This window comes from Polypterus senegalus, chromosome 2, assembly GCF_016835505.1.
Source record: "Polypterus senegalus isolate Bchr_013 chromosome 2, ASM1683550v1, whole genome shotgun sequence".
In the NCBI taxonomy this organism is placed as follows: domain Eukaryota; kingdom Metazoa; phylum Chordata; class Cladistia; order Polypteriformes; family Polypteridae; genus Polypterus; species Polypterus senegalus.
The window spans coordinates 295452059-295467075 of record NC_053155.1 but is presented as its reverse complement, the minus strand read 5'-3'; the positions used below and the strand labels follow the sequence as shown (position 1 = coordinate 295467075).

Genomic DNA, 15017 nt, shown 5'->3' with positions numbered 1-15017 from the left:
CTTGGGATCAATAAAGTACCCATCTATCTATCTATCTATCTATCTATCTATCTATCTATCTATCTATCTATCTATCTATCTATCTATCTATCTATCATATCTATTATATCTATCTATCTATCTATCTATCTATCTATCTATCTATCTATCTATCTATCTATCTATCTATCTATCTATCTATCTATATAGTGCATTTCATATCTATCTATCTATCTATCTATCTATCTATCTATCTATCTATCTATCTATCTATCTATCTATCTATCTATCTATCTATCTATCTATCTATCTAGTATTCTCCCCATGTCTATTTGGTTTCTTCTGCAAGTACTCCGGCTTTCTCCTAAAGAAATGCATAACAGGTAAATGGTGACTCAAGACTGGTCCTGGGTGAGTGTGTAAGTGCACTCTTCGATGGACAGGTGCTATGTTCAGAATTAGTTCTTGCTTTGTGCCAAGCTGTGACAGGAGAGGCACCAGCCTTTCATGAATCTGAACTGGATTAAGCAGAGTCATATATGTGCCTGAATGGCAAAGTATTTCAGGAGGCAGAAGGGGTAATGGGAGCAGAGCCCAGATGGAACCCTAATGTCACATTGGTGAACACGTGAAAAGCAGGTATGTTGTACTCACTGTTAGAGCAGGAACCTGACACCACTTTGTGTAGGTGCAGTGGTGGAGTGGTAGCTCTGAGGCTAGGGATCACCACTGGCAATCAGAAAGTTGCTGGTTCGAATCCTGTAAATGCCAAAAGGGACTCTGCTCTTTTGGGCCGTTGAGCAAGGCCCTTAACCTGCAATTGCTGAGTGCTTTGAGTAGTGAGAAAAGCGCTATCTATATAAATGCAAAGAATTATTATTAGAAGTAGCGGTGCTCACAGGGTGATTTATTCTTTAGTACTTCATCCGCCCTTGTTAACTTTTTCTAATTTAAATTAATTAGTCTCTTTTTTGCATTCTAGGGTTTGGCTTTCATTTGCTTTGGAGACTTTAGAAAATCATATGAGTGTATTGGTACAATAAATGTCACCACCAGTCTGAGACATTCTTTAGAACATGCACATCTTAAAATGACAGATATTGTCCAATGTATTTCTGCTTTCTATTTACAGCATTAAATCATATCAGTCAAATATAACATTACCTAAAAAAATCCTTCCTTTTGCTGTAGGTGTTCATTTGTACTATGTCGGAGGAGAGGTGTATGCTGAATGCTTGAGTGACAGCAGCATTTTTGTGCAGAGTCGTAATTGCAACTATCAGCATGGTTTCCATGCCACTACTGTCTGCAAAATCCCGAGTGGCTGCAGTCTCAAGATCTTCAACAATCAACTCTTCGCTCAGTTGTTGGCTCAGTCTGTTAACCATGGCTTTGAGGTTGTCTACGAATTAACAAAAATGTGCACCATCAGAATGAGCTTTGTAAAGGTAAAACAGGTTTTTACTATTTTTGTCTTAGTTTCATCAGAAAAGGAAGTATTTGTACAGTTGCTCACGATCTTCAAAATTCACAAAAGTAATAAAGTTGTCATGGGTAATGTGATGGTGTAGTGTTTAGGATGGCTCTTGAGTCCTGGGTTTGAATTCCAGTTCAGTCCCTGTGAGGCTGTGTTCATGGTATCCCCTGTGGGTATTCTTCCCCATATTGCAAACTAGCTGTCCCCCACGGCTCTGCCCATGTAATAGTGAAACAGAACAAACTTTAAAGATCAATAAAAAAATTTAATTCTGGTCAAGCAGAAGGTAGGTATGCTCCATCATCAAACACTGGCACTGTACCTGATCGTGTTCAGCTCTGACAGCAGAGCATCTTCCACGTGGGGAGAAAAGCACATGGTTGTGATATCTCTGGTAATCAGCAGCTCCGCTCTAAAAAACACGTAGCTCTGATCTCTGTCTCTCAAAAACGTCAAACATTACTCTTAACAATCGGTAGATGATAATGTCGATTGAACAAACAGGTATTGCTAGCTAAGCGGAGGCAGGGTATGCTCCAACACGTGGCGAGAGGTAGACAGACTCGAATGGAGGCTGGTGTGTGAGTGAGGAGGGCCTCGGCCCGCAAACATTCTCCGTTTCATGCAAATAAATTGGGGCCGCAAGTGAACTGATATTGCGATGAGAGAAATCACATAATCAACCGTAATGTTCAAGCAAATTATAGGAAAAATCTAAATCCGTTAAGTAGTTCTCTTGTGAAAAGTGGACAGACATACAGACATTGGATTTATATATATATGTGCATGTTTTAGGTTAAATGGACACATAAAATTGGTTCAGAGTGAATGTTTGCATCAATGGTTGACTCCTAGTTGTTGTCACCCCAAAATAGCTCAAGTGAGCTCAAATATGGATGAATGGGTAATACATTTGTTACAGATGTTTACACTTGTCAGTTATTTTGTAGTACTAGGGTGTTGTACCGTGTTAGTCATTATGAATGTAGTGAGAAGTCAAGCAAAATAACTCCTTTTATTGGCTAACTAAAAAGATTACAATATGCAAGCTTTCAACACCTTGCCAGAAGAAGGGGCTAAGTTGCCTCGAAAGCTTGAATATTGTTATCTTTTTATTTAGCCAACTAGCAAAATACCCGCGCTTCGCAGCGGAGAAGTAGTGTGTTAAAGAAGCAATGAAAAAGAAAAGGAAACATTTTGAAAATAACGTAACATGATTGTCAATGTAATTGTTTTGTCACTGTTGTGAGTGATGAGTGTTGTTGTCATTCATATATACACATACATATACATACACACATACATACATACACACACACATATATACACATAAATACATATATATATACATACATACACACACACATATATAAACATATATATACATATACATACATATCTACATATATACACACACAGCTATTTCAGATCAGTGCAATACGCTGCTTGTTAAAACGGATAACTCCGCTCTTACGTGCAAGTCTGCGTGGATATTATGAACTATCGATTTGTTCAAGTTCTATTTAAATTTTAAATAGAAGGAATTTTTATTTAGTCGACAGAAATATCTTTGGTAGGAATGGTAAAACAGACAGGAATATTATTCTGAATAAATCAACTCAAACCTTAAACAACTTATAATATTTTGCTCTCCATAAAAATATATCCTGTCTAAATTATACAAGTTAGAAATAAAGTAAACATTAAAAGAACAAACATTCAAATTTCTTTACTCTTATGTAATTTTATATAAAAAATAAACTTAGATTTTAAATATCCCAAAAGATTTTGCTCTCCATAAAAATATATCCTGTCAAAATTATACAAATTCAAATATGAACATGCTGCATAACAAAACCTGGAAATATAAATAAAATGTGTTCCTTTCAGCAATAACAAATCAAATCATTCAGTTGTCTTTGCTCATATGTCATTTTAGAGCTGGACGCCTGGCATCTTTTTGGCACAGGTTCGTTTCTGTTTGGTGTGAGGTTCTGTGTTGTGGAGATTCTCAGGATGGATTGCAGGTGCTCATCAGTGAGGCGACTCCTGTGTGCTGTTTTGTTAGTCTTTATCACTGAGAAGAGCTTCTCACACAGATATGTGCTACCAAACATGCACAAGGTTCGAGCCGCATGTAGACGGACTTTTTGTTCTTCAAAGTCACCAAAGCGCCGTGCAAACTCAGTGCGCGCCAGTTTATCAGCAAAGTGCGTATTTGGGAACACCGTAGTGACGACTTGGTTTAACATTACTTGGCAACAGGGAAAGTGGGGCAAGGTGCCCTGGTGCATTTGTGTCTCCCATAAAAGCAGCTTCACTTGAAATCACTTTGTGATTGTGCACGGGTAAAACGTCCGCTGAAGTGTCAGATTCTTATTTAATTATTCTGCTTTCTGTATCTTCTGCATTGCATTCAGGTTACCCTGATGTTTTGTCTCATAGTGCCGTCTTAGATTAAATTCTGTAATTACAGCCACATTAGCTCCACAAATGAGACACACGGGTTCAGTAAACATATACTCAGCCTCCCATCGGTTTTAAAGGCTCTATTTTCAGAATCAACTTTTCTCTCAGCATCGTGTGAGCTAGCTTCGCAATAACTTGCAGCATCATAAGCTAGACTTGATTAACGCGTAAGTGTTCGGCAAGGCAGCTGAAGCGCTGCATTATGGGATCTGTAGTTTATTGTGTTACCAGCGCTTCATATACCTGGGCCATTAATAACAATAATACAGTATATAAAATGATCTCGGGCGGATATAATTACACGCGGGCGGATGTGGCCCGTGGCCCTTGAGTTTGACACATATGGACTAAATAGAACTTGAAAAGATATATTTTTCAAATGTGATCGCGCAATTCAGATAGAGTTGACGCACTACAGCCTGCATCCTCCCTCGCTCTTACTTTTTACCGCTCATCTAATGAATACACCGAGTATGGCTTTACCAAAACAATCATTGATGGCGAATAAAGTATCCATTATTCGAGTATGTAGATCGGGATATATATATATATACATATATATATACCCGCGTATCGCAGCGAGAAGTAGTGTGTTAAAAAGCTAGAAAAGAAAAGGGAACATTTTAAAAATAACGTAACATGACTGTCAATATACAGTATTTGTTTTGTGAGTGTTACTGAGTGTTGCTGTCATCAAGGATTTGATTATCATTATTTCTTTCAATCAGGTTCGTATTTGTAGGATGTGTTGTGTTCAAGTTACATTCCGTGTTTGTCAATCGCTGTAAAGATGACAGGTTTCTTTCATCGATTCGTTTCTTACTGCATCAATAAACAGCTCGTCTTCTTCTTTATCTGAGACCTGACACACTGCATGCACGGGTTTTTTTACACTGTCTTCCTTTAGCGGGACATTGACTTTTTCCACCGTGTGCTTTGTTTCCGCAGTAGCTGGATTTATGAATATGCTTATCAGACGCTTCATATTTTTGCTGCCTTTTCAATTGTGTAATTCGGTTTTGTTCAGCTTTTGGAACTGTTGCTTTTATCTGTGCACTGCGTCAGTTCACGTGAGCCGCTCGGTGTACATGCATCGAAGGTTCCCAGCTGTGCTGGTGCCATCTCGTGCTATGTCCATGGCTGTATTTAATGTTACCTTAGTCCTGGCACTTAAAACTTTCTCTCGCAGTTTCGCTGAGTTTGTGTCAAACACCACCCTGACCATCTCATCTTCCTCTCCATAAGCACAGTCCTTCACCCGTGAATATTTAGTGGTAGTTTGCTATTGGATTGCCGCTGACGGACGGCCTTATATGGGCAGGCACTAAATTACAAACGCCAGCGGCAGCCTGTCTATGAACTTAATTTAAAGTGTAGGTTTACATCGTGCTTTGTTTCAGTAGCATAACTCATGAACATGGTTGTATATGTCACTCGCTCGCTTCTTATTGTTTCGCTGCCTTCTCAATTATATAATGCATGTTTTCTTCAGTGCTTTTTGGAGGTCTTCCTGGTTTTCTATGTACTGCGTGATTACGTGGGAGGCGTGATGATGTCACACGAAACTCCGCCCCCACGGCGTTCAAGCTCATCTCCATTACAGTAAATGGAGAAAAACAGCTTCCAGTTATGACCATTACTCGTAGAATTTCGATATAAAACCTGCCCAACTTTTGTAAGGAAGCTGTAAGGAATAAACCTGCCAAATCTCAGCCTTCCACCCACACGGGAAGTTGGAGAATTAGTGATGAGTCAGTGAGTGAGTAAGTGAGTCAGTGAGTGAATGAGTGAGTGAGTGACGGCTTTGCCTTTTATTAGTATAGATAAAAGGTGTCATTTTACTTGACATTTCACTACAGTTATTTTATGAAAGTTGTTGTAACTCCTGCATAATTGGTGTTCATGACCTGACCTGCTTCACACTGAAATGATTAGCAAACGTGTTAAGTCAAATGAACTAACATATCATGATTCCTTAGAATCCTCATTGATTACTGTTTGGATATTAACAGTGTGACATGTTTAAACATTCCAGTAGTGTCTAATACAGTTGACTGACCTTTTATAGGCTGCGAGACATTTTGAGATGGGAAAAAGAAAGGCTGATGCATTTAAAATCTTAGTGATCAGAAGCAGGACATATACAAATGAATGTGTACTATGAAGTGCAAAACAATTAGCAACATCTGAGCACACAGTTATCTAAAAAATAGGAGTGGAAGCAACATAGGTACCTTCACCAAATGTTGAATAAACAAGTTATTATCAGCCAAAAAATACTACAATTTGATGGAATATATACAGTTTATTAATCTTTCTCAAGGCCTTCTTCCAATGCTCAAAAGATCAAAGCATTCAAAGCATGCAACTCTAAAGCAGAAAAAGTGTGTTCCTCATGTAGTAAATCTAAACACTGTATGGGCATCATGGTTGCAAAGTGTTTAGTGTTGAAAGTTTCTAGTTTCTACGATGCAATTTTGAATTCCAGTCTAGACACGGCTTAAATGTTTGTGCTGGTTTCTTTGCACATCCTAAAGATGTACATGCTAGGGAATTATTAACTGAAATTTGGCCCAGTGCACCCTGTAATGGACTGTCACTGTATTCAGGGCTGGGTCGTGCTTGGGTACCCCTTCAGCTTTCCATGACTATATAATGAAAAATGCAGCTTGAGAACATGGATAGATAAGGGGAGCTTCATTTTTTTAATATTTGGAGAGAATGCTTATTGCACATAACGTCTTTGGGCAGTAAAAGGAGTCAGTTCTAGACATCTCAGAATCACACAATGCACTTCTGCCTCACAGCTCCAGAATCCTGTGTTAGATTAATGGAAAACTCTAAAATTGGCCCTGTATGTGTGGCCATGGGCATGTACATGAGTGTGTCCTGAGATAAAGCAGCACTCCATCTAGACTTGGTTCCTGCTTTGTGTCAAATACTACTAGTCTAGGCACTGGCTCCCCAGGAGTATTTGCATTGCTTGTTGTGTTAAAAATATATATAGGCTACATATATTCACTTCTGGCCAAAAGTTTTATAACGGCTTAATCCAGTTTTTCTTCAATTTTACCCTGTTGAAATGCAAAGAAAGACCTATAGTGGCAAAAAGGTAAGCAGTAAACTGTCAGAAGTTTAAATTTAAAGTTTAGGTTAAGTTAGGGAACAATTAATCTATACTAATAAAAGGCAAAGCCCTCACTGACTCACTCACTCACTCACTCACTCACTCAATGACTCATCACTAATTCTCCAACTTCCCGTGTGGGTGGAAGGCTGAAATTTGGCAGGCTCATTCCTTACAGCTTACTTACAAAAGTTGGGCAGGTTTCATTTCGAAATTCTACGCGTAATGGTCATAACTGGAAGCCATTTTTCTCCATTTAATGTAATGGAGTTGAGCTCGATGGCTGTGGGGGGCGGAGTTTCGTGTGACATCATCACACCTCCCACGTAATCACGTGAACTGACTGTCAACGCATTACGTAGAAAACCAGGAAGAGCTCCAAAAAGCGCTAAAGAAAACATGCATTATACAATTGAGAAGGCAGCGAAACAATAAGAAGCGAGTGAGTGACACATACAGTACTGTACAAGCATATTCATGCCTGCAGCTACTTCGGAAACAAAGCATGGTGTAAACCTAAAGTTTAAATTAAGTTCATAGACAGGCTGCCGCTGGCATTTGTCATGCCCACGGCTAATGCGGGATACAAGTTTAATGAGAGGATGCAGGATATAAATGACAGTTTTGATCACTTTCTAACTAAGTTCAAATTGCTGGTCAAAGGCTGTGCTTATGCAAATTCCGAGAGACTGTGTTTGTGGGGGGATTGACAGTTAAGGCAGGTGGAGGAGTGACGTCATCATCTCCCCTCCCATTCACCTCATTTCGCTCTGAGCTGAGCTCCGGCTAACGCCGTCTTCCGAAGCAACTTCGTCACACTGCCACCAAATACTCACAGAAAAATCCACAAGTTAATACACATGCTGTCTCTAGAGTTTCTCCACACTGAATCCTCCAGGCACTATTTACAAAAGGTTACATTGACAATCGTGTTACGTTATTTTTAAAATGTTTCCTTTTTTCTTAGCACAAGCACAGCTGAGAAGCTTCGATGCATGTGCTCCATAACGCGTTAAAAAATAATGCATTTAATCACACTTTGCATTGCAAGCAAAGGGGAACTTTTGTCAATGCATGATTTCCTGGTACACCGATTACATTGATCAGCGCTTCTCGATTCATTTTACCCTCGCACCCCCTTGGTTTGAGCAGAAGTATGAAAAAATATGAGGTTAACACAGAAAAACAGATCACCAATTTAAGCTTTATGAATAATCGATTCGCCATCAATAATTGTTTTGGTAAAGCCATACTCAGTGTAATCCTCCTTCCATTTTATAATTTTTCCGGCACTAGCCTGTGACGATGTGGGTTCTGGCTCCACGCTCCTTTGGCTGTTTGGGAACCCTTGAACCCAACACCGTCGATAATGTTACCGAGTTAGCTAGTCAATGGAGGCAAATAAACACTTGAGCAAGGGGTGGTGCAAAAAGTGCAACAGTGCTTTTATTAAAAATCAACAAAACAAAAACAGTGTTCCATAAATAGTGCAGTTCTTCATAGTTCGTTAAATAAATAACCCATAAAAAGAACACGTGGAGGTTAAAAATCAATAGAAAAAACACAATCCTTTAAAACGTGAGGTTAAATCTTCTTATGGAAGCAGTCTTAAAACACTAACAAATCCGGTGCCTAATTTCTGTATGCGTCTCACCTGCTTATCCTGTATGGGCTTAGCAGCAGGCAAGACGCTCTCTGCAGCTGCCCTCCTACATCACACGCTCGAGACTGGAGACCTCCCGATCCCTGGCTCCGGTATGGCACTCATCCCAGTCCCGGAGAACTTGGTTTCCCACAACGGCCAGGTCGCTCACGTTGGGGATTCCCACCACCAAGTCTCCCGACTTCCGCTGCCTTTCAATGGCCTCTCTGCGCCAGTCGCCTTCCCTGGTCACTCCGCTACCTGATCGCCAGCGGAGCGACATCAACACAAACACGTGGGTGTCGGCCTAACACCCAGCTTCTGCGCAGCTGCCCACGAAGCGCCATTCGCCGCCGTCCGCTCGCTCTTCGCGGCTCTCTCTCACCGACCTGCTTCCTCTACTGCTCCCGATAACCTCCGTCCTCTCATTTCCTTTCACTCTCCGATCGTTTCTCCCGAACGCTTTTCTCCCCTTTAAAACCGACTCGCGCTTCTTTTTAAAATGACGAGGGCCACAGCAGCTGCAGCATTAGCCACGGGACAATCATGAATGTGGGCAGTTCCTCACCTGTGCACTAGGTGAGAAACGCCCACACCCTACGGATCGTCCCGTGGCCCACTATGGCCCAACGTCCCCTCACTAAGCCGCGAGCACATCGATTATTTATTTAAAATGAATGGCCTTTTCTCAAAGAGCTGTGGACCCATATCACCACATAGCCATGTTTAAATGAACGGTTAAAAAGTAAGAGCCAAGTGAGGGTGACTTATTTAGGCAGGCATATATATGACAGCAACACTCATGACAATGTCAATCATGTTACGTTATTATTAAAATGTTTCCTTTTCTTTTTCATTACTTCTTTAACACACTACTTCTCCGCTAGGCTATATTTATATATATATATATATATATATATATATATATATATATATATATATATATATATATATATATATATATATATGAATGACCTTCAAAGAGAGCGGAGACTTTTGATCACGTGAACATGTCTGCAAAAAGTGGGGTCTCCTGCCCAGCGAAAGTCGAGCAGCTGGTGCGCGCGCATAGCTGTGCCAGCCTTTGAGACGCTGAGTGCGCTTCTGCCTTAAGTCAAAGTGAGCACTTTTAATTTTTTTCATCCTCCCCCTGCGCTATAGTCCAGACAAGTGCAAACACGGGACCCCTTTTCTACACCACGGCAAACTAATATTAAGGCGTTATTCGCACTTTCTTTTGCACGTATACAATTATGAGGTCGTCAGCTCGGATTATGACGACACGCACAGGAGTGGAGGACTGACAGTGCCATCACAGCCGATTAACGGCAGGGGCGTCTCACCAGTCTACACAAGACCCACCGCGACTGTCCCCAAAAGGCGCTCATATCGTCAGTGAACACATCTCTCTATACTATATAAAAGAAAAAGGCAACTTTCCTTTCTTTACACCTTTTTCTTTTTATCCCAAACCAAAGCCTTTCTCTCTTAACACTGCAGAGGACACAAAACTAATTTTCTTTAATTGCTGGTAATGCCGGTAAGGCACATTACCAGAGGCAGAAATTTGGACGTTCACATAGAAAATGTAATTTCTATACCACAGCCGTCGTGTAGCGCCTTTCAAAAGGGATCAACTACCGAGAGATGATCCATATACATTTTAGCTGCTGTTAGTACTACTTACCTGTTCTGTTACACCGTCTTTAAAATGTAGTTTACCCATAACCACTCCAGTAGTGCTCAATGTACCTGTACTTCTTAAAACGTTAATGTTTTACTGTTTAATAACTTATAGACTACATTTAATTATTTTTCCCTTGCACTCAGTTACCAAAGCTATACACACACATATAGACACATACATATATATACACCTATATATACCTGTGTGTATGTTTGTATGTATGTATATATATATATATACACACACACACACCTATCTACATTGTATATATACACACACACACATACATACATACATACATACACACACACACACACACACACATATATATAATTTGTGTGTATTTATGTATGTATGTATGTATATGTGTGTATATATGATGTAGATAGGTATGTATATAAACTGCTCACAAAAATTAAAGGAACACTTTAAAGAAACACATTAGATACATCAGATCTCAATATGAAGTTGGATATCTATACAAATAACGACAGGGCAATGTCTTAGGAACAAAAGGATGCCAAGTCTTTTAATGGAAATAAAAGTTTTCTGCCTACAGAGGGCTCAATTGTGTAGACACCCTAAAATCAGAGTGAAATGAAGATGTGGCAGGCTAGTCCATTTTTTCAAAAACTTAATTTCTGCTACTCAAAATGCTTTTCAGTATCTTGTGTGGCTCCCACGAGCTTGTATGCATGCTTGACAACGTCGGGCATGCTCCTAATGAGACGACGGATGGTGTCTTGTGGCATTTCCTCCCAGATCTGTATGAGGGCATCCCTGAGCTGTTGTACAGTCTGAGGAGCAACCTGGCGGCGCCTAATGGACCGAAACATAATGTCCCACAGATGTTCTATTGGGTTTAAGTCAGGGGATCGTGAAGGCCATTCAATTGTTTCAATTCCTTCATCCTCCAGGTACTGCCTGCATACTCTTGCCACATGAGGCCGGGCATTGTCGTGCATTAGGAGGAAACCAGGACCTACTGCACCAGCGTAGGGTCTGACAATGGGTCCAAGGATTTCATCCTGATACCTAATGGCAGTCAAGATGCCGTTGTCTAGCCTGTAGAAGTCTGTGAGTCGCTCCATGGATATGCCTCCAAGATCATCACTGACCCACCACCAAACCAGTCATGCTAAACGATGTTACAGGCAGCATAATATTCTCCACGGCTTCTCCTGACCCTTTCACGTCTTTCACATATACTCAGGGTGAACCTGCTCTCATCTGTGAAAAGCACAGGACGCCAGTGGTGGACCTGCCAATTCTGGTATTCTATGGCAAATGCCAATTGAGCTCCCTGGTGCTGTGCAGTGAGCACAGGGCGCAGTAGACATTTGGGCCCTCAGGCAACCCTCATGAAGTCTGTTTCTGATTGTTTGGTCAGAGACATTCACACCAGTGGCCTGCTGGAGGTCATTTTGTAGGGCTCTTGCAGTGCTCATCCTGTTCCTCCTTGCCCAAAGGAGCAGATACTGGTCCTGCTGATGGGTTATGGACCTTCTATGGCCCTCTCCAGCTCTCCTAGAGTAACTGCTTGTCTCCTAGAATCTCCTCCATGCCCTTGAGACTGTGCAGGGAGACACAGCAAACCTTCTGGCAATGACACGTATTGATGTGCCATCCTGGAGAAGTTGGACTACCTGTGCAACCTCTGTAGGGTCCAGGTATCACCTCGTGCTACCAGGAGTGACACTGACTGTAGCCAAATGCAAAACTAGTGAAGAAACAGTCAGAAAAGATGAGGAGGGAAAAATGTCAGTGGCCTCCACCTGTTAAACCATTCCTGTTTTGGGGGTCATCTCATTGTTGCCCCTCTAGTGCATCTGTTGTTAATTTCATTAACACCACAGCAGCTGAAACTGATTAACAACCCCCTCTTCTACTTAACTGACCAGATTAATATCCCATAAGTTTCATTGACTTAATGCTATACTCTGATTAAAAAGTGTTCCTTTAATTCTTTTGAGCAGTATATATATGTGTGTATATGTAGATATGTATATACAGTAGATATGTATATATATATAGATATGAAGATATGTATGTGTATATATATGTATGTGGTCCCCAGCCGGGCTCCCAGGAGGACCAGAGGAGGGCTTGTGCCTCCTCCAGACCGCGAGGTGGCGTCCGTCCTGGTTATGTTGGGGGCCTCCGGTACAGGGCTTGGAAGCCCAGCCCTGTAGGGACTTGTGGCCACCGCCAGGCGGAGCCTCAATGCCTGCATATCCCTGGAGCCCAGCACTTCCGCCACACCAGGAAGTGCTGGGGGGGAAGACGACAGGGGACACCCGGACGGCTTCCAGGTGCGCAGCCGGCACTTCCGCCGGACTGATTGCCGGGAAGCAACTGGCACTTCCTAGGACTGATTGCCGGGAAGCAACTGGAGCCCATCCGGGTTCCCATATAAGGGGCCGTCTCCCTCCAATCAGCAGTGGATGTCGGGTGGAAGAGGACAGAGCTGGAGAGAGGACGGGAGGCTGCCAAAAGAGAGGCATTAGACTTGTGAGGCCTGGACATTTGGGGGAACGGTGCAAGAGGCACTGGGGGTGCACGTGAGCACTATTTGTAAATAATTTGTGTAAATAAACGGTGTGTGGTGAAACTATGTTGTCTGTCTGCCTGTGTCCGGGTCCCAGTCCACAATATATATATATATATATATATATATATATATATATATATATATATATATATATATATGTAGACTCAAACTGATTATAACAGCAGCAATCCAAGCTGTGAGAAAGCACTAAAAAGGAGGCGTGTCAGACGTCGTGGTACATTTTCTGATGCAGCTAGACGAAAACAACTTTGTGACGCTGCGGCCAAATACACAAAAACAATTACTTTGACAGTCATGTTACGTTATTTTTAAAATGTTTCCTTTTCTTTTTCATAACTTCTTTAACACACGACATTGCTGCGAAGCTCGGGTATTTTGCCATATACAGTATATATATATATATATATATATATATGACAGCAACACTCATAACAGTGACAAAACAATTACATTGACAATCATGTTACGTTTTTTTTTAAATGTTTCCTTTTCTTTTTCATAACTTCTTTAACACACTACTTCTCTGCTGCGAAGCGTGAGTATTTTTCTAGTAGGTTATAAAATGCAGATGTTCTGAAGCAATTTCCACTGGGTTGTTTCACAATAATTAAGATTAGGTATATAAGTAGGCTTCACATTTCTGTTATCATTTTAGCCCTAAAATAGTGACTTAACATTAGGGACCTATTTTATTGACCTTAAGGTTAGTGTTTAGGCGAGGGGAAGGCTGTCTCAAGTGGTGTCCGTTTTCTGAACAAGACTTGCCTTGAGCAGTTTCTCGGGCAGAATGGAAAACTCACTTCTGAATCTGCATCTGAAAGTTTTTAAGCATCGTTGCACCCGTACAGTCTTACATTAGCATATCGGATTTTGGCCAAGAAGTTCTTGCCACTTCGCGAAACGGCCGACCAAAGTAGCATATATGCTGGTCATTTCTAGTAATTCGGACTTTGGCCACACCTCGCCGCCAAAATACGAAACGGCCGGCTAATAAACATATGTATATAAAATAAGAGTGCCATTCAGATTACACTTACGGTACAAAATATGCAGCTAAGGCTGAATTTTGATTCCTTTTTCGCAATACCATAGGGCACCATCTAGTGGAATATCTTAAAATAATCCCTACAACTTTCTTTGTTAAGAAACATACATGTTAGATTACTGAGAACCACTGCTCTAAGGTCTCCCAGTATACCAGAAGAACAGGTGAAGACTCATCTCCACAGACCCTGATATTTGTGCTTGTTTTTGAATTTATTTTTATTAGCAAAAACACATTGGCTGTTAGTGCTGTTGCATTGCCCCAGTTTGTTACAACATAATAAAAAATTTAATGGCCATTAAAAATGTTTTTTAATTAATTAAGTTATTTTTACTACTGCCTGATTTTCTTAATTATAAAATAAATAATAACCTGTAACCAAAATATGAGTAGACTATTTCCATTCTAGCAACAGCTTACTAGGTGTGGGGTGCAGCGGTACACAAGTAAATGCCAGCAAGCACTGGATCCAGCATTGCTGTGCGTATGTGGGGAGTCCATATGATCTCTGTCTGGACTTGAGACGCATTTTAATGGCAGGTGTATTGAACCTGGCATCAATTAAACCAATCCAGCTAAACTACATAGGAATAAATCTATATACTCTAGTGACCTCTTTGTGAACAAAGGAAAGTAAGAAACATGAGACAACAAATATTGCCAACCGAGAAAAGAACAGTTTATTAGGGTGTGAGGTTCAAAACGGGAGTGAAATAAGAATGGCGCTGGAAAAGTGCAGATTAAAAGAAATAATGTTGTGAACTATGTACTGTACACTCTCCACTATTCTGGCTGTGGAAGCTGCTTTTAACTAGCATTTAGCTGACTAAAGGATGTAGCCTTTTCTAGTATTTTTTGGACTAATACACATTGATTACTCCTCTGCTTCTCACTGGCACTTGGTGAAGCAACTCAAACTTTGCATAGTGCTATTGTTCACCGCTGCCTACTATCTGATTCTGTGTCCATTTCTACTTCAACTCCACAGCTCACTCACCTGCCACACCTGATCCTCTTTC

General features: G+C 40.9%; 1 protein-coding gene across 2 annotated transcripts in view; it reads left to right on the top strand.

Annotated features, from left to right (window-relative positions):
- smad9 (SMAD family member 9) overlaps positions 1-15017 on the top strand; it is a 90731-nt gene that overhangs the window by 64635 nt on the left and 11079 nt on the right. For both annotated transcript variants that reach the window (XM_039745810.1, XM_039745811.1), the window contains exon 6: positions 1171-1427. In XM_039745810.1, coding sequence (XP_039601744.1) covers positions 1171-1427 — 257 coding nt within the window. The remainder of the gene's footprint in view (positions 1-1170; positions 1428-15017) is intronic.